The sequence below is a fragment of the Thunnus albacares genome, chromosome 7 (assembly GCF_914725855.1).
Source record: "Thunnus albacares chromosome 7, fThuAlb1.1, whole genome shotgun sequence".
Taxonomy (NCBI): domain Eukaryota; kingdom Metazoa; phylum Chordata; class Actinopteri; order Scombriformes; family Scombridae; genus Thunnus; species Thunnus albacares.
The window spans coordinates 4,375,916-4,401,650 of NC_058112.1; the positions used below are offsets into that span (position 1 = coordinate 4,375,916).

At 40.2% G+C, this 25,735-nt stretch overlaps 1 protein-coding gene across 3 annotated transcripts in view; it reads right to left on the bottom strand.

The window, feature by feature from the left end:
- LOC122985074 (guanine nucleotide-binding protein G(o) subunit alpha) overlaps positions 1-17,527 on the bottom strand; it is a 96,571-nt gene extending 79,044 nt beyond the window's left edge. For 2 of the 3 annotated variants that reach the window (XM_044355460.1, XM_044355458.1), the window contains exons 1-3: positions 17,388-17,527; positions 16,059-16,796; positions 15,176-15,218 (exon numbers count right to left, since the gene is read on the bottom strand). In XM_044355460.1, coding sequence (XP_044211395.1) covers positions 15,176-15,218; positions 16,059-16,176 — 161 coding nt within the window. In that variant the 5' untranslated portion in view covers positions 16,177-16,796; positions 17,388-17,527. The remainder of the gene's footprint in view (positions 1-15,175; positions 15,219-16,058; positions 16,797-17,387) is intronic. The other variant, XM_044355461.1, reaches the window with a different exon arrangement.
- Between the last annotated feature and the right edge of the window lie 8,208 nt (positions 17,528-25,735).

Here is a 25,735-nt window from a genome sequence, read left to right on the forward strand (position 1 = left end):
CCCATCACACAACAAAAAGAAAACATTCCTTTTGACCCTGGATTGGATAGTAACTCTTCCATATGATCTTTAACCAGCTCAAGTAGAAATCAATGTGGGTTGAAAGTTAATACTATTATACCTTTATTAACTCCAGTAGAGAGAGAGAGAGAGAGAGAGAGATCAAGAAAGGAGAGTCAAAAACAGAGAATTGATGAAAAAAGAAGAGAAATTAGATGAAGCAAAAGTTTAAGATTCATGTTGTAGCAAGTGTTATTAAAGGTGTATCACGCGCCTGTCTGTGTCTGTGTGTGTGTGTGTGTGTGGCTTTCTGACCTGCTGACGTGAGCTTTCATGCATGAGGACCTTATCTCATTACCCACTCTCCAAGCCCTTCTGTCAGCAAAGAGAGAGGCTCTATGTGTGTGTGTGTGTGTGTGTGTGTGTGTGTGTGTGTGTGTGTGTGTGTGTGTGTGTGTGTGTGTGCAATTTTCCCTTAGCTTTGGCACAATCTGCACAGTGACCTGAAACATAGTTTAGTTTGACACTGAGCCAGACAGATGGACAGAGAGACTGACATATGGGCAATTTGAGCAAGATATTACATGATATCATCATGTGGCTGCCATTTTGGAATCCTCATAGCCCGTGTTGAGTGTAATGACAGATGTCAGTTATCAATCAATAATCATTAAGTAATCAGGATTTGTGTTGCTCGGCCGTAATGCCCAGTGAAATGTGATCATTGCTACACTTTAAATAACAAAATTCACTTTTTTCTATGTGGAGCGTGTGGGTGAAACTGTCAAGCAGCAACCAGTAAAACTGAATGTCAAAACCAGTGCAGAAGTAGAAACAGTTCCTTAAATGCAAAAATGTACATTTTTTAGTTAGTGTGACAATTGTCCACGTCACTGTTAACGTGGTTTGAACATTGACATTATTGCTCAATAAGGCTTCAACAGGAGTACGTCTGGAGTTCAGTGGCTTGATTGCTGCATGATAGGCAACATCAGTCATGCATGTCCCAACATACTTAACCAAGTTCAATTTAGAAATTCTAAAAATTACATCCTTCTCCCTCACTGAAAAGTCCAGAATTTAGGAATATGTAAATATTTGTAGTTGCACATAGGACGACGATTCGCTCAACTAGTTGTGATGTCACAAATCATATTTGTAGCTAAACTCCTTAATCTCAGATTTAAAGTGAGCACAAACAAACTTTCCCCCTTTCATCAAGTGGATATGAAAACAGCCTTCCAGTGTCAAACTCACACTGCACATCATTCTGCACAGTGAAAGTCAAACATCCAAGTGAAGCAACAAGAATAAAAACACATCTGTGACTGGAAGGTGACTTTAAAGTCCCCCTCCGTGACACAAAAATGTGCTTAGCTCATCGTTGCTCCACTATTCAGACACTGAGAATGGACTTCATTACTTTATTGATCATAGATATTGTTTTTCTCCTTGGATGGATGGTGAGGAGGACCACCCTTATGAGCAGCTCACTCCTTTTAGTCACGCCCGTGTGGCTCCACCTGCCATTAGCGAGCTAGCCATAACTGCCCTTTAGGGTTTTTTTTTTAATAATGTACTTGTAAATTTAAGTAAAAGACATCAGGCTGTTCTCTTGAAGTTGTTTGTTCAGCAATGCAGCTGCCTTTAAGGGGTGCACTGTAGAGGAAAATGATGTCAATCTCAGCAGATATTAGCATCAGCTTGTGAGCTAAACCAGCCGCGTCGATTGGCCGGCTTATAGGCAATTAAGTAATGACAACCACTCTTCAGCATCATCACCCCGAGGGACCTGGTGTGAATGGAACCGACGTTCAAAACTTCCCCTCGGGGATGTCAGCAAAGTATACTGTGATATGAGAAAAACCCAATGAAATCAAGTGTCCCCTAAAACCTGGAACCAGTGCCTTTTGTGTGAAGGTGACTCTATGACTCCTGCCAACAGACTGACAGACAGAAAGACAGATGCTTAAAACTGTGTTCAATTTTTAGATTAGATCAAATGTATATTGTATATTTATTGAATTATAATGCACAGCAGTTCATAAGGTCAGCATCTCTGACTACCATAAGCCGCAATAACACTAAAAGAGAGGACCTTGTTGGTCCATGTAAGTCTTCTCTTCACTTATCTGCTGCACACACACATTGTATCAAACCCAACATGCCTGCCTCTCTCCTCTCTGTCTCCCATTATCCCCCACACTCGTATTTTTATCCTCACACCTACTCATGTGAACACACACAAACACAAAGCCTACACATCGCACTATGCAATTAGGTCTTTATCTCTGTTCTGCATTGTTGCTAACCACCACTGTTTGTCCTGACACGCACGCACGCACACACACACACACACACACACACACACACACACACACACACACACACACACACACAAGACCCTGTGAGATTGGTTCTTTATCGCTATGCTGTGCATCCACTCACTCTGTGGTCTTTGTCGACAGAGCTCTTAGTCGTGACAAAGTGCACGCTGACCGACTCCTGTCAACACTTTTGGACAGTTACTTGCTTACGTATGTGTGTGTACATGCGTGTGCGTCTGTGAGTGTTTAGATGAGCGTTAGAGCGAGTGCAAAGAGTGTAAGAGAAAGAGGGGATAAAAATGTGATGGGTGATAATGGGTATGAGAGAGAGAATGAAAGAAGGGGGAGATAATCAGAAAAGAAGAATCTATATATAACCAAAGGTGTCGGTAATACAGCTCTAACACTGACACACACACACGCACACAAACAGTGAAATGGAGGCATCAGCTGCTTTGTCATTTGGCTCCACTCACTTGCCATCGCACCTTGAGGTCAAGCAGCAACATCCTGAGCACACATACTTTCACACAAACCTCTCTGCCCTAGCCCTGGGATCTGTCTGTTTTTCTTTGAAACACTCATAACCCACTTTTTAACTTGCAGCATGGCTCCGGGAATGGCAATGTCCGTCTGTCAGTCAGACCCCCACTTTGCTCCTGAATGAAACATCTGAACTGTGATGGATTGTGATGAAATTTGGTACGAATACTGATGGTTTCCAGACGATGTACCCTACTGATTTTGGTAATCTAACCTTTCCTCTTGCACCACCATGATGATGACATTTGTGGTTTTGAGTAAATGTCTCTTGCCATGAAATTCGGACACTGTTGGATGAATTGTAGTAATTTTGGTGATGCCCTGACTCTTTCTCCAGCACCATCATCATCATGTCAAACTGCAATTCTAATGCCGTTCCTTTCAGCCTCGGTTGTACCTTGTGTTTTGTGCTAATTAGCACAAATATGTTAGCATGCTAACACACTAAACTAAGATGGTGAACATGGTAAATGTTACACTTGCAATAACAAATTTTTGGGGTCACCAAAAACAACAAAACACTGACATATCACCATATCTCCACCTGGGGAATGTAAGTCCAATATTCATTCAGACTACTGTATATTCAGACACTTAAGCTGTTAAATGCTCCACTATGTTCACCAGCTAGTCGCTAACTGTCTGAAACTTGCTATAACACTCAGAGTGGAGCAGCAGAGTCGGCTGATAATTGCCTCTGACATTACACATTGTCTTTTTATACATTGTTATAATAAAAATATTAATATTATAGCTCGTTTAACATGTGTAGCATGTCAGCATGCTACCATTAAATAGTGTCAAAGCTCATGCTAATGTTAACATTTAGCTTAAAGCACTGCTGTGTCAGCCTCACAGAGCCGACTGTTATCATTAGCTAATACTCTATGCATGGTGGCACGTGTAGAGGTTTAGATTTCATTTGGGACACATAATGAGAAAATGGGACAATTAACAGAATTGATTAACAAACCAAACACATGGACACACAAGATGATACACTACAATATTGATCTCACAGTTAAATAAAGACAACAAAATATAAAACCCCTCTTACTGTCTTCTATTACACTGGATCAATGATCGCATGTGAAGCATTTACAGGTTTAATAAAAGTCTATTAAGAAAAACTCATTGATTTTCCTCCTCATTTGTGTCTATTTGCATATTCAGTTACAAGTGAAATCCTCCCAGGGAAGTCATAATACAACATTTCAACGGTGATTTCCAGATAGATTGGGATTTTCCACCCTAGTTCATTATTTTTGGTCTAACGATATAATATCTCCTGCTGGGGAGGAGTCCTCCTGGCTCCAGGTTTTGGTCATGTGCTGATGGAGAGTTCTTTGTGCCAAGGGACGCTGTCTGCTTCACACTAGTTCAGCAGGGATGTTAAGAGCTGCACACACATGCGTGTAAACCCGGGCAGACAGGAGAGCAGAATAATTACAGCTCAGTATTACATCTGGGAAGACCTCATTAAATCTGTCTGCCATTATCTCTCTGTTTCACTGTCACATGTTATCTCTATCTGCCCCTCTACTCTGCCAAGTCCCCTTTCATCCCTCATTCTGTATCCCCTCTCCCTCTCGCTCCTTCTCTCTGTATATTTTTCAAACATCCAACTCGTTCTCTCTGTCAGTCTCTCCCACTCACTGCCACGCTCTCCTTCTCACTCCCCATTCCTAATTATTTCTTCTTCTTCATTTACTCCTCTCCTCCTGCTTCCTTTCCTTTTCCATTTGCAATTAACTATTAATTAAAAAACACACTGTTGATGCACAACACACCTTGTCTCCCTCCCCAGTGGGCTGATATCTACAGGGAAAAACACACATGCACATACACACATGCACCTGCGCATGCACACACATGTGCTCACCTGGCGAAGCTAATTGTGACAGTTGAAGAGGTTGTGGTGTCATAACCGTTGCCTAACTAACAGCTAGGTAATAGCAGGTGCACGTAGAGTCACACCCTGTGATTCAGACATCATTTGTGATATTTGTCCGTTATCATTTTCAAATACAGTCAAAACCTTTCTTATTGGCTGGAAAAGAGGATGCCAGTGTTAGCCTCCACATGGTGCCTATGAAGCTTGTTAAATGTCCATCTCGTCTGCAGATACTCCCATCAGAAAATCAGTAGTGAATAAAATGTTAACGTCATATTGGCTCACTGTCTCATCCAATGACACTACTATGCTTTAACTATCAGGTGTGTGCATTTTGGGGTGGTGTCTTTGACTCCCAACTTGCAAATGATCTCAGTTATAACTGGACATAAAAAACCTTTATGTCCATTTGCAAGTAGAGGCCACTCACACTCCACTCCACAATGGTACCACAAAGTGCAACAGTGTGGTGCTGGAGACTATTGAACAATATAACTATACACGTCAATGAATCAGTATTAATGATAATGACAATATGATAAATGTTGATGATAAATATAACACTAATTGGGACCATTTAGCTCAATGAATACTTTACTTTTGATACTTTTAGTACATTTTGCTGCTAATACTTTAAAGTACTTTCACTTAAGTAAGACTTTGAATCAGTACTTTACTCGCAACAAAGTATTTTTTCATTGTGGTATTCCTACTTTTACTTAAGTAAAAGATCTCATTACTTGCTAAAAATCATTTACTGCTCATATTGCAAATATTGTCATTTACTGCCCATATTAGCTCATATTAGGTGGTACTCACAGATTCTGTCATTTGTAAAATCTTGGCTGCAGCCATATTTTGCAGTCTGTGTTGTCAGTAGACCTAAAGATGCCTCTTGTGAAATGTAGAAAACGCAACTCGCAACTTTTAACCATCAAAAAAAGTACAAAGCGACAGGAATTATACTTCTTTTTACAATTACAAAAAGGTACGCCTGCATAAAACGGTGTGAAAGAAATAGTGACTCTTTTGGAGCAGTTGATAACGTAGATATTATAGCCTGTATAAGACAACGTGTGCTCTGTTACAGGTAATTGGTAGACTGATGGAACCTCCAGAGAGGTTGCTGGAAGGAATGAGACAGACAGGGAGAGAGAGAGAGAGACAGAGAGAAGTAGGGCCACAGGTTTAATCAGGTCGTCCCAGATGCAAGGTCGAAATGTAATTATTCCTTTCTCCTGTCTGCCTTTGTGTCAATATTAATTACTTACTTTAAGGGATTCAAAATGGCAACCAAGGAAAGCCCAGTCATCTGATGAAAACAGAGGCATCCCGACGCCTGCGGACAGATCGCTCCGGCTCTGGCTGAGGCACGACCAAACACAACTATTTGTATTACTAGTGAGAAGACCATCTCGTGGTTTGTTCTGTTCTGTTCTGTTCGTTTGCTAGAAGCGAGCATTAAACTGTCAGTGATGAAAAAGGATACAGACAGTCATCTACCAATCTACTTCCTGCACTGACAAAACACACACAAACTGAATCTGTAGAGTCATAATCAAGGCTCAAAAAAGGTTTTCTGGATTCACACTGACTGACCATAAAAATAGAGACACTGTATGATGTAATGCTGTGCAATTTCATACAAGAGCCCAGCAATAAATATTTAAAATGTTCCGTTTTTTTTTTAGACTACAGCTTCAGTTTTTGACTAGTGTACTGTTTGATCTGAGGCTGCTGGACTGCATCATGCTGCAAAGTGTTTCTAATATTTTGTCCACATGACTTACATACCATATGAGAGGGGGATAAATGAAACACTTAAATAAAACACCTCTCTGACAAGGCATCAAAGAACAATTAGTTTCACAAAAAAAAAGCTTAGTAATACCTAACAACATGTACAGGATCCTATTTTCTGCACATTTCTGTCCTCATTGAGGTGTGATACAAGCACAGAAATACACACTCAGACATACACTCTCCCAGCTACGAACCCAGCCACAGCCACCATCAGCTGACTTTATATCAGCTGAGCGTGGTCACTGTAACAAGACTCCATTGTTTGGCGGTGCACTGAACTGACATAAAATCGGCCAAATAACTCCAACACAACAACAAAAACACACATACACACACAACTGCAACGACATATGCACACAAACAAAAAGCACAGACAGAAAAAATAAAAAACCAAAAAAAACCACTCTCAATTGTGTATAAGTGTACGAGCACGAGCACAAACACACACACACACACACACACACACACACACACAATTTCCACCCACAAAAGACCTTTGTTTTTTGTAAGAAGCCCTGATTAGTGCGCCGACCACACACACAGTCATACTGACCGAGTCTCATAGCAGCAGCTGAGAGTTGTCTGGAAAAAAAAGAAGCTTTTAATATGATAAAAAAAAAAAACTGGAGGAAGAGAACAAGGATATAAACGAATGTAGAGAGACAGAAAGATATGCTGTAGTAAGAAACTTAAAGACTAATGTGTTCTGACAGGACACACTGTACGATTATTGAAGGATAGGCTCGAATTAGGCTGTCAGTATCTGATCTTGGAAACCTAAGATCAGAAACAACACTAACTGTACGAGTGAGGGCCTCTGTCTCCAGAATGAAAAAAAAAACCTGGACCGAGCGAGGATGATCTGAGCTGCGGTCAACGGGTTCGAGAGTTAGGATGGGTTATCAAATCAATCTGCTTTCTTTTTTACGAGAGGCTCCGTTTGTTCAGAGCACGATCGAGATAAAACAAATAATCACAGGACGGGCGCAGCCAAAACCAGAGCAATTAATCACTGTCTGCTACATAAAGATGAGATATTAAACGCTGAGGAGGGAGTTTATTTTATGAGCGATACCTATCACCGATATAAACGTTATGAGGATCAGCTGATCTGATGCTAATCTACGAATGGTTCCTGTTCTGAGACATTTTTGCAGAAAGCTCCTGCGTACTGTAGAGACATCCAGAAACACAGGGGCAACCACTTCTGACTCAAACCGGGGCTGCAACTCACGATTATTTACATTATCGATTAATGTCGATTATTTTCTCAATTGATTTGATCAGTTTTTTAGGTCTATAAAATGACAGAAAATGATGAAAAATGTCAATCATTTGTTTCCCAGAGCCCAAGATGAGATCCTCAATGTCTTGTTTTGTCCTCATCAACCCAAAGATATTCACTTTATTGTAATAGAAGATGAAAGAAAACAGAAGATTTTCACATTTGAGAAGCTGGAATCAGGGAATTTGGAGTCATTTTTGGTGATTAATTTAATAGTTGAAAACTAATGGAATAATGGACTGATCATTGCAGCTATAGTAAGTACACTTTTGAAAGTTGTGTATTAGTGCACAGAGATAAATAAAGACTGACAAACACACTGTAGAGATGTGAATCATGGAAATGAGTTCAAGGGATTTTGACAAAATAGGAAATAGGAAAGTGTTTGTGCTTTGATAAAGATTTCTTACTTGGCATTACATTTAGCTGCTTATTTTCAACATGCAAATGGCATTCAAACACACACACACACACGCTGTGTTTGGACGTGCTAGCCGGCACATGCACACACACACACACACGCAAAACACGGCTATCATGAGACGTTGCCTTACTGTTATTTCACAGCTCACTGAGGCAGCCAATCAAATCATTCCGCTGATGAGCACGCCCACGGCTATATTTAACCAATGAAGGATGACTATTTGGCTGACGGACTGTTTCAGATGACCAGTTACAGACCGTCTTTTCATGCAAGACTTGAGTTGGTGCCAACACGAATCCCCACCACCACCACCACCACCACCACCACCACCACCACCATAACCAGCACCCTCCTCTCCTTCTCTCTTTTTTCTGCTGCTCTCTATATTCTCTCCCTGTGTCTAACCATCCCACGGACAAGGAGGCTAATCATTATCGAGGAGAGCAGAGTCCAAGAGAGGAGTGCCCTTTGCGAGCTGTCCTTGACAACCCTGTGCTCCTCTCCCTTTGTCACTTCCCCCTCGCTTGCTTAATAAGTGAGAATATGTTCTTTCACTTGCCAGTCTTTCTGCTCTTGCTCAAAATGGCTTCGCTTCCCTTTTCTTACCTCCCTGAACCTCGCTCACACTCATTTTCCCCTCCTCATATCCTCTCTCCTGTTTCTTTTCACACTCCCACATCACTTTACCCTCCTATGAAAAAGAAATAGATTTTTTTTTTCTCCCTGGTTGCTTCTGCTGAGTGTTCATGTAATTCCCCTCCTCCTTTTTTTATTCTCTCTCTCTCTCAATTCTTCATCACTTCTCTTTCTTCATCTTTACTTACCACTACCAAAAACTTCCTATTTTCCTCCTCTAAGTTCGGGCCTTTCTGTCTCTCTCTTTATGCGCTGGAGACGTATTTCCCTTCATTAAAACAGCCCCCCCGCCCCCCACCTCTCACTCTCCTTTTTGTATTCTATCTGTTCTTCTCCCTCCTCTCCCTTTCTGCACAAAACACCGCCAACTTTTTTTTCTCCTCCATCTTCCTCCCCCCGACCCCCCTTCCCCCTTTTATTCTCCTCTTCTGAGGCTTAAACCTAATTATCTCCTGTTCTAGAGAAACCACACACACCCGCTCACAGACACACAGTGGGAACAGCCTGTGGGAAGCAGTGCAGCCGTGAGGGACGGACAGCGTTTGTTCTCCCTTCGGCCGGTCGCCTCCGATCATGTCAGCCAGGCACAAACAGACACATACATTGTACGAGAAAGCCAGAAATGAAGAAAAGACGGAGAGAAAGAGTGAGAAGTATTGTATATTACACACACAGTGACTGACTGATGTGCTTATATCTTAATGGAATGATAGAGCAGCGCTACCAAACTTGAAATAATTAGACAAAAATATACCGCTGAATACAAGGGTTGTTCGTTTTCTGTATATAGTCAGTCACACGGATGGCTGCTTTTAATAGATTTAGAAAAGTGTCAGATCTCCTGAGCTTAGGAAAACCATTTAAAACCTATGAGCGTAAACAAAAATGCACTGTCATCAGCATCTGACAGCACTGATAACTATGCAGCATCATTGCCAACTGTTGGTGAAATAATAATTTCTAGTAAATATCACGTGTTAAATACCTCAGACAACTGATTAAGCCTTATCACTAAAAGCTTAAAGCCTCCATGGTGACTGCAGGTGAGCGAATATACAAAAAAAAACAGATTTGTGCTTTATTCAAGCAAAAATTATGAGTTGAATTTATCTTACATGATAGTGACCACCAGTACTTTTAGCGAGGTGTTTTAGCCTTGTTATAAGGGTTAACGTGTATAAAGAGGAGTGCTTGTGTTTAAAGGGCAGAACCGTCCACGTGTCCTGACACTCTTGATATTGTAAACGTCTATAAACAAAGATGATGAAATCATGGTAGAAAATTGGTTCTCCCCTGTTTGGGTGTAAATTAGTAAGTCTGTTATTCAGTCTCATGAACTACAAATCAACACTGGTGTGTGAGCAATAGAGGCCGTCTCTATTGCTGCTATTAAGCACCTGTGAACTGCATTTTCCTATCATGTCTTATGTTCACAGTTTATATAGTTTTATACGGGTTGTTGACTGTTAATGATTGGAAGAGAAATTAAATTTAATCAGGTATGAAAAGATGTTATGATGCAACTCCTCTGGCTACCAGGTGGCTCTATGTGCTCACTTTTTAAAAGGTACCTAAACTTCTCTGCAGCAAGAAATATATTCATATAAAAAACTAACTGTAATCATATTAAATTCCAACATACATCAACCACTAAAATGTAAAGAGAGGGCATCAATTCCATACTTGCAGTTTTTTTAACGCAGTATCTAATATATATAAATATTTTTGTTATTATTTCGTACAATGTGATTTAGAGGAATATTCTGGACTACAAATTATTGCATGGAGCTCACTGAGGGAAAACATGAAGTAAATAAATGTCTGAATAGCTCTGGCTAAATGTCTTCAATTGGCTAAGGTGCATACTGTGTTATACATTAAGTTCAAAGCTTTTAGATTGATGAGTTTAATTCATCTCTCTCCCAGTCAGCCACACAAATGTCAAATTTTAACCTCTGATCTTTACTATCTGCCTAATCTATGAGTCATTTGCAGCTGCTGCTGCCATCATTTACGCTAATTACAGTGTTTTATTGTCCTTGGTTTCTCACAGAAAATAGTTTTTGCTCTCTTGTAATCTCTAAACAAATTACTAAAGAAAATAAATAACTAATCATTTAGATAGCAAACAAAAAAAATAAGGGAACTTCAATGTCCAGTTTTAAAGATCTTATTTTTTGCTAGGCTCTTTCCCAGAGCGTGCATTACTAAAGGCAGTGCAAGTCAAAAACTAGCTAGGTTAGCCTATGTTAGCTACATTTACTGATAACTCTGTCAACAACATGCCATATTTTGCAAATATTCTAAACCTACAAAGTGTATCTACTATACTTGGACATTGTTTGAAAGGCCAAGTATTTTGTAATAGCATTTTGTAATATGTATTTTCATTTTTGGGTATTTAAGTGCTTGTTTGGTAACATATCATACTAGCTTTTGCTTGCTAATGAGCTAAGCCTCTAAAAAAAAGCCTTAGATCTGGCCATGTTAACCGGGAATCATTAATTTCTTTCCTGGCACAATTACTTCCTGTCTGACTCCTCTACCAGACCCACCCCCCAAGGCAGAGCATTTAAGGGCCGGTCTTTAAACCCAAACAACTCACACATTTGAAAAGTAAAAAGGCAAAGGGGGGGCCGCACTTAAAGCCACCGCTCTTTTTAGTGGCTGTCCCTAGCTGTGGCTTCCTTGGTCATTCCTTTCTCAATATGTATGATGATATTACTACATTAAATTATTTTTCACACACACAGTACGCACTGCTGGAGAGGTCAGTTTGCCAGCTGGGCAGCAAGAGAACCTTTGCACACGTCTAAACACACATGGGCTCCATAAACAGATGGTGTCTCCTGCACGCACGCACACACACACACACACACACACACACACACACACACACACACACACACACACACACAGTAGTATGCACAAGATAGAGATATGTTGTTCACACATGACCAAGCCCTTGGGTTGCTGGCCCAAATATCACACTCACAGATAGGCAATCACATGATATACTTTATTGTATATACATATATATGTGCATAAACAAACACACACAATCCAGTCATTCACATGTTTCTCCAGAAAATCCTTTTTTCCCTTAAGTCCTCTTTCTCAGCACAGTCCTTTTCCTTCTTCGCTTCGTCATTCCTTCCCTCTCTTTCCTGCCGCCTTGATAACTCACTCTTCCATACAGAACTACATCCCACTCTCAGTCCTATATCTCTCTCTCTCTCTTTCTCTCTTTCTCTCTGTCACACAGACACACACACACACACACACCAAACTGCACCTGTGCTCCCCACAGAGATGTTATCAGCACTTTGTCATGAGTTATTGTCACTCATCACTCACACAGTGACTGCGTCATCTCAAAAACCAATAATCTATGTTTCAAAGGAGAATAAGCAGAGTTTTGGCAGATACAACACGCACCAACTGATAAATGCTTTGAGCCAAAGCACATTGAACAACTTATTTCATTTAAGAAACCCTTACAAAGACTCAGAAACACTGCAGCAGCACTCTTTTTGGCAGGTACAGTTCCAGTATTTTTTCACTATAATAGACTCCTCATTTCCTCTCGCTGAGATCACATGCACATCTGTGACACACACTGCAGCTCAATATACACACATTAAATCTAAACCTAAATCTAATCCACTCATCTCTGTCTCTCTCTTTCTCTGAAGAAAAGAACCCGCACATATACACACACCCACACAATTGGTCACTTGAGCACGCCCCAGATGTTCAAAGCACTGTGAAAAGAAAATGCAGTGAGGGCTTTCCACTCCTCTGATGCGGTTCCGGAAATAGCCGAGCGTCTCTGAACAGGAACGTAAAAGGCTTCCCCAGCAGGGCGCTGTCCACCACTTGAAAAAGCAGTTTTCCTCTCTATAATGTCAGATGCCCATTATAAAGAAATAGAAAACACTAACATGTACTGTGAAAAATTTGGGCTTGAAATAGAGCAACTCGAGCAATTATTCTATTCTGGGGGACGTTTTATCCAAATAGAAAGGTGGCTCTCTTGGCAGTATTGACAGTATTTGGCTACGTCGGGGCACGCTGCATCATGTTGCTCTCTAGCCTTGAATAAAGTGGCCCCTGAGATGCGTGCAAACTGTATTACATATAAACGTATCAACAATTAACAGACAACGTTGTCTGTAACCAATAGCTTGTACGTTATAATCAGACAACAGAGACGTGGGGTTGGCATGGCACTGACGATTGAAGAAAGTGAGCGTGGTGTGAATCAGTTGAAAGGAAAACTGGCTTCCTCTCTGTAAAGACAATACTACAACATTAATTGAATAGAATGGATCTTTTACTGCCATAATGTGTGTCCTTGGTATGTAACAATAAGTGTAAAGTGACAATAATGGCCTTTAATAGCTGTAATATTACCATAAAAGACTTTCACGTCTATGAACTAACACTGCAACCTATTAACATTCATTTGTGTCACTCTGAGCCACATAAACGTGTGATTTACTACAGTCCAGTGGAATCAATGCATCCAGTTGCTCCAAAGGTTGGCCTGTATGACCGACTATATATATTCAATGAACCCACTGGGAATTCAGTCAGGGTGCAGAATGTGCTGTGCTGCTGGAGTGACCATAAACAGCTGAGAAACAGGCTCATCTGGATCCACTGAATCATGGCCTCATGTGATATGTCACTATATGACCACGACCAAAGCCTATTATCAGCTAAAACGCGCTCGGCTGTCTGTAAAATGACGAGGCAGAGGAGATTGAAGAAAAACCATATGTCATGACTGGATTACAGATAAAATGACAGAGCGGAAGAAAGAGCGGCTGAGTATGTTGTTAATAAACCAGCCTATGTGCAGCTGACCTTAAAAAAATGAATGATAGTAAATCCTGTAAGTATATTATAGGATCATTGCAGTGATATAGTAAACACCTAAATATTATCATGTGGTTCATAGATACTTTGCACTAAGCAGCAAAGTCCCTATATGAGTATTATAAGAATATTATTATGATACTACAGAAGAAAAAAAAATCTGACAGCTTCAATTAAGTAACTAAACTCAAAAGTATGTACACGTTAAGTCCCTACAGGAGTAAAACAGGGGTGCTATGGTGGAATTTTATCTGAGCTGGCCTTTACAGACACAGATATAGCTAAGGTTGGGCTGCAGGGTATTTACATGATGGTTCAGGCTACAGCAGTGAATCAGAATTCATGATAATTCATATTTTAGTGATGTAGTCGCTATTAGCAACATGCAGCTGCTGGTTTAAAAAAATATGACAATACATAGTAATACCCAGAGGAGTATTTTGTCGAGTTCTGGAGAAAAAGTAGTGATTAATGTGGGAAATTGTAGTGATTTTTTGTTAGGGTGGGTGGGAGAAATTCCCTGCTGTCTACACAAACTGTAACTGTAATTGAAGTTTAAAAAAAACAAACAAAACACTACAGTTCAAACTGTCCCATTTCAACAGAATCATGGTGGACAGCAGATGCACATGTGACATGAATATAAAAGTAGATCTTCAGCTGTCTTAGCCTTGGGGATTCATATCTGATAACTATGCAATATCGATTACAGAATCTGCCTGTCCAAAACCCCCTATACTGAGAATGACAAAATGTTATGTAAGAGCAAATGAAAGTGAGTTTAATTTGATGTGAAAATGCTCATGTTTGCTCCAGGATTACTATTTTTATGGAGGTCTGGTGGCACGGTCACACCTCTAATGTTAAAAATCTAACTGTGGCAAGCTTGTAATATGCTTATATGAAAAGTAAAAAAAAAAAGCTCAGTATATGCTACAGTACTGGAGAAAGTATTTGACTTCAGTGACGTGTGTAGACAGTGACAGAGCAGACAGCTATATTCAACAGTATAAACACAGCAGTACAGCAAATCACTGCACCTGCATTATTTTTTTTTTCCACACCCAATATGGCACATGTTCCCACCCACTTAGAGCAACATCAGATGTTTGACATGGTAGCCGCAGTTATCTCTGTCTGATGTCTGACAAGTACAGTCACTGTTACGGTGATCGTCAGGGGTATAGTAGGGTCAACAGCCATGTTGGTTTTAATATATAAAAAAAAATCTATTTCGCTATAAACTACAGACTCAATTTTAGATCAGGCTGCATGTATGTGCATGTGTGTGCGATGTGTGTGAAACAGAAAGAAAAGAGTGAGAGAGGGACACACATTCACACTATAGGGTTATTAGACCGTGCTTATTGGAGACTTACTTCATCTGTTTGACGATGGTGCTTTTCCCTGACTCTCCAGCCCCTGAGGGATAAGAGACAAGAAAACAATGTAAACAGGGTGTATGGGTGTATGGGTGTGTGTGTGTGTGTGTGAGAGAGAGAGAGAGAGAGAGAGTGAGAGAGACACAGCAAGATGGAGACAGAGTGAGGAAGAGGAGGGGGTGGAAGAAAGAGAGAGAGAGAATCATCCTCTTAAAAACCTAAGTGAATAAGGGCAGCAGGCGGGGTGGAGGAGATGAAAAAGATGGAGAAAGTGGCTGCACCCATTCTTCCTCAACATCCTTTTTTTTTTTTTTATATCCCCTCCTTCCTCCCAGCCCCCACCCTGTAACTTACACAGTCAAATAGATTAAATACTTACAGGCTAATTTCCCACAAGGAATCAAAGAATCAATCTCCCACCCCAAACCAATGAACCAACACTGCCTTGACTGTGCTTGGCCCTCCATTGCTGCATACTGCCATTTTTTCCCTGGTATCCATCTGCAGTTATCATCTCTGATGTAGTCCCCACCTTATACCTATAAATTGCCTCATTTTCACTGAACATTGCACTCACCTTTATGTTTAATGCATAAATTCATATTATATAGCAGGATGAAGTGATGGGATATAAAGGTAGGGTGTGTTAAGAAGGCAAATCAAGCAAATAAATGCCTCTTGGCCTGTATAAAGGATATTTTTCCATATCGTTGCTTGCTTGATATGATAGACGTCATGTTTTTGCTTAAATTTCCACCGTGATGATCATCTCTTACCGAACGCCCACCCCCACACCACACCTTTCATCCCCCAAAGCGTTTCATTTCTCAGCCGTGGCTCGACAGGCCCTACAGTAGGAAATTCAACCGGAGTCTCTTACCGAGCAGCAGCAGTTTAACATCTTTGGCCGCGGTGAGACCGTCCTCCTTGAGGTTTTTCTCGATGGCTTTGCTCCGGTCCAGAGCCGCCCTCTCCTCTGCGCTCAGAGTACATCCCATGGTTAGAGAACACAGCTTGATGGCGTTACCGGTACCGGATCCACGGAAGAAATAGCAATAAAAAACAAAGATGGTTGCAAATCCTTATTTTTTTTCTTTCTTGGTTTATTTCCTCCTTGTCTGTGCTATCTATGCCTTCGATCCCTCTATGATCCCTCTGTCTTTCTTTCGCTCTCGGGGCAGCTCCCTCTCTCTCTCGCTCTCAAGCCGGGGACACGGCACCGTTAACGCATTTAAAATCGAGGATCCACTCGGTTTGATCCACAGCGCGAAAACAACACTGTAGCCTCCGCGGTTGTTTGTTTCTCAGGCGTGATCTCGCTGGTGGTGCGTCCGTCCTCCGTGTCTCTTCTGTTTTTCTGTCGGTAAATCACGGTAACGGTTCTCTTCTTCTCCACTCGTCGGTCGTGTACGTTACTGGGCGGCGGTGAGCAGCGCTCGCATCGTTTGGTTCCAGCACGTTGTTCTCACGGCGGCTCACAGTGCACCTTCTTCCGTTTAGCTCCTCCGGAGTGGGCGGCGGGGACTCGCTCTGTAACTCTACTGCCTCCCGGTATCTCCGGTAGGGGCTCGGTCCTTCGTTAGTTCATTCGTTCAATTGCAGGTTGCTGACGTCAGAACTGTAAAAAACACAGAAGTGGGGAAAGAGGGGGGGAGCACATTCCCAATGGCGCGACCTGGTGGTGCACTGTTGTAGACCTGCTAATAAGGCCGAGATACACAAACGGTGAATCTGGAGGGTTTAGCTAACAGGCGTCAGAGTGGTAATTTTTTCAGTAGACGAATATTTGATTAAAAGTTAATTATATATTGATACTCAATCACCTAATATTAAAGGGCACCCAATAGGTTCTTTCAGCTGATTGTTTTGGTTTTTTTCAGCCTATAATTTTACTGTTTTGGTTCAATTTAGCAGCTCTCAAAATGTCGTTTTCGGTCGCTGCAAGTTAGCAAAAAAGCTTTAAAAACCCACTGAATGCTACTAACCGCAGACAGACAAAACCACGCAACTACTGAATATTGTGCAGCATTTAACAGCTCCAGAGCCAGATAATTTTCTCAGGAGTTAGTGGAGACTGAAAACAGAGCTAAAAGCGTTGTCAGTGTTGGACTAAATTCAACAGGTGGACAGTAGCGACTAATGTGGGAATATTGTAGTGAGCCTCCAAATTAATGTGAATATTGCTTTGCAAAAATAGTTTGCAACTTACCAACAAATTTGGTGTATCAATTTAGGAGGTGATAATATGTTGTCTTCACAGCATTTCCACTGCCCCCAAATGGCCAAAAAACAAACACCTGCCTGTTGCAAGTTTAAAGATATTGTTAGCTACCAAGAGAGAGAGCTGCAGCGCTGCCAGTTTCCCCCAGTGGTCACTGGCGGTATTGCATCGAAAAAATCCCCTGTGGCCTAAAAAGCATTTAATTTTCATGTATTTTTTTTAACATTGTTATTTTGTTGTGACCTTGTTTATATGATATTATTATATTTATACAGCCCTAAAACCCTTCCCATGGCGATTCTGTCTTTAATTTTGTTTAGTTTTCATTTTGGTAGCCTGATGTCTTAATATTCTTATTATTCCTAAGCAACGTTCTCTTTTAAGTTACACTGAGTTCAACTGGCCAGGTTGTCAATAGGTATTATGGACCTTCTGTCTGAAGCTGATAGATCATCTTTGTCCTCCTTTTTTTCTCAAAAGGTATTAGCTTGGCTTGTAAGTGGAGCAATAAGATGTTTTAAGACTAATTTAAGGCAATGCTTTCAGTATATTCAGGAAAATTGTCGTTATATAATGTCACAAATGTATGAACATAATCTCATTCAATTAGAGATGCTGGGGGAGACAGCTTTTTTATAATGTCCTTTGATTGAATTGTCATCTCTCTACAGTTATTCTATTTATTTGACTCCTCATATGTACAAAGGGCACAGCGGTTGGCCCTGTAATGAGGTATCAATCATCATCAATACCAATAACATCACTATAATGACATTAAAAATATATATTACATACACGCCACAGTGGATTTTTTTCTCAAGGGTGGTGGAAGTGGTAAAATATAATCAAAAAGAATTAAAAATGAATGCAATCAAAAGTGGAGATATAAATTTCAGGTAATACATTTTCAAGTTATCTGTTTCTTGCTCCTTCTCATATACAGCATCTAATTTTCTGCCATACATGGCTGATCCAGGGATAGACTAATATATGTCTGTCTTTGGGTTATGACATAGGTTTGTTTTAAACAACAAGAAAATAAACCCCCTCCGGCATTATGTGGTTGGTAAATTTTATGATAACAAAGGCCAAGTGTCAAGCTGTGTCTTAGCCATCCCCAGGTGACTATGTAAACATAACCATAGCCAAAGGATACTTCTTTGTGAATAATTTCAAACATGAAAGAAGTGGGGAAAGAATTCATTTGACTAATCTACTTCTTTGTCTTTCAACATAAACTTTTCTATCTGTCTATTTAGCATTAAATCAGCAACCATACCCAAGTCCACCCAAAAGACCTCAGATTTTTTTGTTTGAAGAAAGCTGTTCATTTTCACAGATATGTTTGAATGGACTTTTCCAAACTAAATTAATAGATTATTTGAACTGAATTCCCTAATCACACCAAACTGACTGAATTCTATTATATACTACTACATATTCAATGTTCTGCATTCTTAAAGCTATAGCTAAGAAACCACAATTTCCTGTTTAAAAAGCGTCACCAGATTTCTAAAAAATACCATGCCAGATTTGGCTGAGCTTTTGGTGGTTGACATCTTGTTAAAGAGTCAAGGGTTACACTTGATTTAATGAAAAAAAACAAAAACAAAACATTTCAAACAAACAATTTATTGGTTGAGCCCAAATAATGCAAAATTATTCACACATTCAACTACAAAAACGGGCATTTATTGTTGTTGAGCATCCAACTCTGCAGGTCTGTGCAGCTTTTAGCTCATTATTTTGATTTTCTGACTGATATACAAGTCAGGATTGAGTGTCAGGGCTCTCATCTGCCCCCACACATGAAACCATAGGCAGCTGTTTCCTGCAAACACTGAGACAGGCTGTGTATGCTGCCCTGCCCAGCAGGAAACAGCACTGAGCCAAAGTGAACAAGTAACTGGTGCAGGAAGTGGAACATTTGCTAACTGGTACAGTGGCCACATCCTGGTATGTTTTAAAGAAATATTTTTTTCACAGCAGTGATAGAACCCCAGGGAGAAACACGCACAGACTGCACACACAGACAGTGTTTTCTTTCTGTCTGTTGTTGATGTTGACTATAGGTCTGTGTGGGGCTGCTGTAGTATTACACATGCAGTTTAGACATTGTCACACACATTTAAAATGTCATTGCTAAACCTGTACAGATACTCTGGACAGATTTGGGATGGGATATCATTTTAAAAACCTCATACAGTGTTTCCCCTAGAATTTATTTCAGGCCTGGCGGGACACACCGCAAAAATCCCAAAGCATGTTTGCATGGTCAGCATCCGTCAGGTGGCGCAGCAGGTGGTTTGCAATTTAGATTTGCATTCAAATTTTTGTTTGCTCGGTATTCTCAAGCCTTAAAACAAAGTGGTCACAAGGAGAGGATGACTTAATAAGCTGCATTTATTGCATAAAAATAAGCTGCCCCTCTCCCTTCTCCCACTTCTGCCCCTCTCCCCTCTTCCCCATCTGTATTTTTGTTTGGCTCCAGAGTTTTGGAAGAAAATGTTGATATATTAGTTTGTCCATCATCTGCGTTAGAGCTTTTTCTCTATTTAGGCGGTGCCGTGCTCATGTTAGCTAACCTGCAACCCATACGCTCCCACTCTGCAGTATTTTAAAGGGATAGCAGTGGCACTTGCATCACATCAAGAGTTTCCCAGGCAACGACACAGAGGTCGACTCACGTTTCGGAACAGTGTTGCACAGAGACTCTCAAACACATATGATTATTGATTTCCAAATGAATGGATATTTGGCATATTTTTGGCATTCAAAAAAGGATTTTTTGGGGCTGGTGGGGGTTCTTGTTGGCCCGGTGGCCCACCAGGCCTGTACAATTATAGGGAAAACACTGCTCACAGAAACAGAAGCTGTCAACAATTCCACACGTGTGTCACAGCTGTGTATTCAGAGTCAGCATTGTAAGCATAACCTCAGTGGAATAGATATCAGCTGCTAGGAGTTGACAACCTATTTTGAACATAGGTTGTTTGTCTCCAGGAACTTATCCATGTTCAAGACATGTTGCACTTCACACTTGTCAGACAGACTTTAAGATATTGTTGACATTAAGCATTCTTAAATTAATATTTTTTTGTTTGTTTTGGTTTTTTTTTTTTTTTTTTTTTTAGAAATACACTTATTAGTTTTTTCCCCAAGAATTAGATGAGAAGATCAATACAACTCTCATATCTGGCCTCAGTATGAAGCTGGAGCCGGGGATGGAGACTGTTAGCATAGCTTAGCATACAGACTGAAAAGGGTAAATAAACAGCTTAACTGACTCTATCCCAAGTCCTTTAAGACATTGCCATGGGTCAGTTACGTTACGTTCAATTATAGTGCGGTAAAGAACCTCCTCAAATGTTACATTATCACAATTTTGCAACAGAATTTGTTACTGTTAATTCTGCATCTGTAGCATTTGTGACCTCAATCACCAGCTATTTAGGAAGCATCCTGTATCTGCACTATGTAATTTACATAGTGCACACTCTGTGAGTGGCTTTTATCTACAGTATGCAGCATGCTCCATATAATGATACTAAAATAATGAGTAACACTGTTGCAGTCACAGCACCTCCTTACTCCCTTTCCCTCCTTTGTCACATCTGGTCAGCCGGTTAACAAAGACAGGCTGTGGTTACTGTTACACAAGCAGCACACACACACACACACACACACACGCACACATGCACGCACACACGCACACACGCACACACGCACACACACACATACAGTATCAACAGTGATGCAAGTCTTTCTAGTAGAGTGTAAGAACTACACTGTTGCTTCAGACATAGGGTGGGATCCACTGATTGAGGACAGGAAAACTGAAGAAACTAAAACAGTATTTTGCAACACATTAAATAAAAAATGTGTGCTGGCAGTAGTTAGTATTTTACCCTGTTTTACCCTTGTTTATCAAGGGAAACTAAAAATAGCATAGTATAGCATATTACTGCATTAACCACACCGATTTACATTCAGTACAGTCATGTTGTTAGAAAGAAATAGTTACATATTACATCACTGATGTTTATCCCTTCATGGACAGATGCTTTTACCAGTATAAACCACGCAGCTACTGATGAAGACTAGTCTTGACCTGACTGTTTGTTAAACCCCTTGTCCTAGAATTTAGCAACTGTAACTAGCATTGGCCGGCCTGTCAAGCATATCATGTCATATGTGCATATGACTGTAGCGGCTGAAGTACTAGAAGTGCAATACTCTATTTCAAAGAGTTATGAGTGGTGGTGTCTTTTTTTGTTTGTATGTTTTTTGCCTTCTCACAACCCCAAAAAAATTGGGAAAGAGGACAAGGAATGTATTAAACAGTATTTATCTGCTTTGACTTAAATTGCAATTGTTAGCAGATCTGGCTAACTAGCTTGCTACCTACTCTTGTAACCATTACTTTCAAAGCCAAAGAGCACATCATTAATAATATTAGTGTGTGGGGTTACAGGTTAAAGCCCCATTCTTGACTAACGTATCTGCAGTCCTCTCCTTCCCTTTATTGGATTGTGGAGGTTTACGCTCCAGCAACCCTCAGCCAACAAGAATAATACAGTTTCTTTATTTCCATGTCTTCTACATGGATCATGAACTGGTGAGGATGCTGACTTACCTGGGACCTGTTAACTTTTGACTCAGTATTGTATGTAACCATTTTGTGCACATTCAAGACCCCTTTTAAAAGCTTAGCCAGAGCATCAAGGAAGGTAATAGAAGGCAGACTCAGAGACTTGTTCAGTGACTTCAAAAAGTGATTTATTCAGACCAATGTAACCAAAAAAAGTGTCTCCAAAAATGCACTGAAAAACAAACATGTCAAACATAGCTTGATCAGGTTTAACACGCAAACTCAAGTGAACAAACTTAGACATGATCACATGCACACAGTTGCACAGACATCCTCTTTGTTTTCTGCTCTGCCCTCAAACCAACAACTCTACCCTTAAATAAGCCCTCCAATATGTCTAGGCAGAACCATATTTTGGGTGTCATTATTGTCAGAAAGTCATTAGGTGACTCCCCCTTTGTCAATGGTAAATAACAAAACAACAGGGCTGCCAAGTCTCACGCCTTATTTTATTTATTGTTTTATTTTATTTGATAGGGATGATGAAATTCAACATAGTTCCAATACAGGGCATGAAACTGACGTGCTGCACAGAGAGTATATAGCTATTGCTAATTTTCAACTCTTGTTCCTAGTTGGGCTTTTGCATATACAGTGTAACTAAAATATACAGCTTGACCATGAGATGCAAATGACACTTGTCACCCATTCTCACACCACACATCCATTTTCTCACGCAGTAAAAACATTCATAACTGATAATGTTGTTCCTATGCGTGCTGCTCAAGGTAATCTTAGTCAGAACTTGGCAGCCCTGAAACAAGCAAATGTATAGCTCAATAAACTCAGGACCATAAATGCAGATGTAACTGTAAAAAAAACAGTGCTAAACACAAAAAACTGGGATGTGTGAAAGCAATGCTACAATAACAACATTATACTGGTAAAACAAACAAATGAAAAGCATGTCAAGAAATACAGCAAAGTGTAACAGGTACAAATGGTGTGGTCTCACCTACTTTGTCACACAGGATTCTTGTTTTAAAAGGACTAAAAGCTGTAAACATTTAAGAGTCATCCGGAGACACAGTTCAGCCTTTTCAACCAACTCATGGGGCTTAATTGGCTCTTTTTTTCTGCTTCTGTCTGAAATCAAGGAACTATTGTTTCAAAAATCACCAAGACTTTTGAATGGTAACTCTGCCCCCATTAGCATTGTAAATTGCATAGGTGCCATGCGAGAAAGGAGTTTGACAAGAGTAGCAACAGTAACTAAGGGGTTAGCTAAGCAGGGCTTAGTGAATAGTCAATTATGTAGGTACTTATTCTGTATTTATAATATGCAATACTACATTACAGCCCAATCAAACAAAGCATAGAAGGTAATCTCTAATAACCTACATCACCTACATCTTCTTTTATAAGACAGAGCACAGACGTTGGGGCCTGATGTAGCCAGTGAAAAGCAGACTGTGGGAAGAGGGCTAACTGGAGGTGTCAGGATGTAATTTGTACTCCTCACTCTGTGGCTTTCAAAGGAACTCTGTTAAAGATGGAAAGAGGGAGATTAAATAAGGGCAAAGTGACGTGAGGGAGAGAGAGAGAGAGAGACAGGCCTAAAGACAAGGTGGTGAGTGGAAAAAGGGGAATGACGTGGAGCCATGGAGATGGAGGAAGAGACATCCTAATGTTCTAAAAGATGACATCTTTTCTACATACAGTGGCTACAGTAACAGAGGACAGTGCAGAGTGAGAGACATGAAAATTTACTGAAATATTTCCCGCAACATAAAACAATGTTGTATTTATTATGTATAAAGAAGAGAGCCAAGGTGAGACAGACAGAAATAATCATAATCATATATACCCATATGTATTTGTTTAATCAGTACAAAAATCGAACGTCAATTTGTGGTTCAGCCTCTGTCTCTAACAGGCAGTCTTAGCTCCTGTCTCTTTAGGGCCCCCCTCCTGATGAGCCCACTCTGTTCTGATTGGCCAGCTTTCCAGGAGCCTGCTGAGGGGCAGCCATATAATGCAAAATAATGCAGGGAGCAATAGTACAAGCAGAAACAGCCACAGTGATGATGATTTTTGATGAAGAGCTGCAGAACACCAGCACACCTCCAACAGGTAAACACCCGCTGTGTAATGGAAAAACATTCACAGCATGCCAGCTGGATTTGAGTCATAGCTAGGTGTTACTACTCCCAAAACAGTGGAAAAACACTGTAATGTTAGCGGAGCAGAGTAGTGAACTTGTGTATTGTGTGTTGAGTAGATGAAAAAATCTGTTAGCTAATGTCAGCTCGGTTTGAAAGTAGAAAAAACTGTTTGAAACCGAGCGTTCAGAGTAGTCCAAAGTTATTGCTCTCTGCTCACAGTGATTACTTCTACACGTTAACTTCACTATTTGAGACGTTGGCCACTTTTAAAATGAACATTCAACATTGTAACATTGTATATATATGACTGAAAATAAGGAAAAGCATAATAGAGCCCCTTTAAATAAACAAGATAGAATATGTTAATTGGTGAGCTTTAGAGGTGCTGGTAGGTGGATTTTGCTACCTTCAAACAGAGCCAGGCTCCCTGTTTCCAGCCTTTATGCTAAACTAAGCTAACCGGCTGCTGGATGTAGCCTTATAATGCTTTGAACGGACAGATTGGAGAGTAGTATCAATCTTCTCATCTAACTCTTGGCAAGAAAGTAAATATTTTCCAAAAAACGATTCCATTAAAGTCCACGTATTTCTCTGTCACTATGCTGCACACTGCAGTTCTCAGGATGAGCTGAATGGACGTCTAGCTAATGTCTAGCTCATTACATAAAAAGGTTCAGCATTGGTAGTATGAGGTGCTGTGAATTGATTTGATTGAACTTAAAAAACACTCCCATAAACCTAATCCACTGGCTATACATCTGCTGATTGCGCGTATGTGTGTGTTGCTATGTTGTTCTGGCAGAGAGGGGGGCAAAATATGGTAAATTTGTTTCTAATGCCCCAACATAAAAATAATCTTTATAGTTAAAGTAATAACTGGCATGAGGATTATCATTTCATATCTGAGCTATATTCAACATTTGTAAAATTTAATACCACGTTTAAATAAATGAAATGATGCCATTGAGGGATGTTCCCTGTTGCAGGACAAAGCCATTTGCATTAAAGTAAATTAAATAACAAAAGTAAAATAAATGAAAAAAATGATCAATTGTGACAAAAATATCCACAGTAAAAGAAAAGTCTTTTCACATAGATCACTACCATTAGTGATTTCAAAAATTTCAGAATTTTGTTGTGTTTAATACAATATGACCAAATTCACCCTTTCATGAAAGCTTGAACAATGTTTACTTGACTGTATATCTGGTTATCAGAGCAATACATTTTACAGAGTGTTCAAGAGATATGAAGAGATATACAGTAATTGCCTTCTGATGGCAGTGGCAGCAAGAAAAATGGCCACGTTGTTTAGCTACAGTGGCTCAGGTCTGTAAATGTGCCGGTGATCAAATAAACCATGCTGATAGATTTAAATTATTTGAACTATGTTTCACGTAAGAGAGATTCACTGAAAGAAGGGCTTAAAGAGTTATTATCAAATGATTTTATTTGATACATTGTGCACAATAGGAAACATTAAAGAGCTATGTGAGGAGTCTTCGGGGATTGTGATGTCTGTAGTCACGGCATGAGTCATACAAGAATATCCTCCCGACGGAGTCTAGACACTGGCGGTA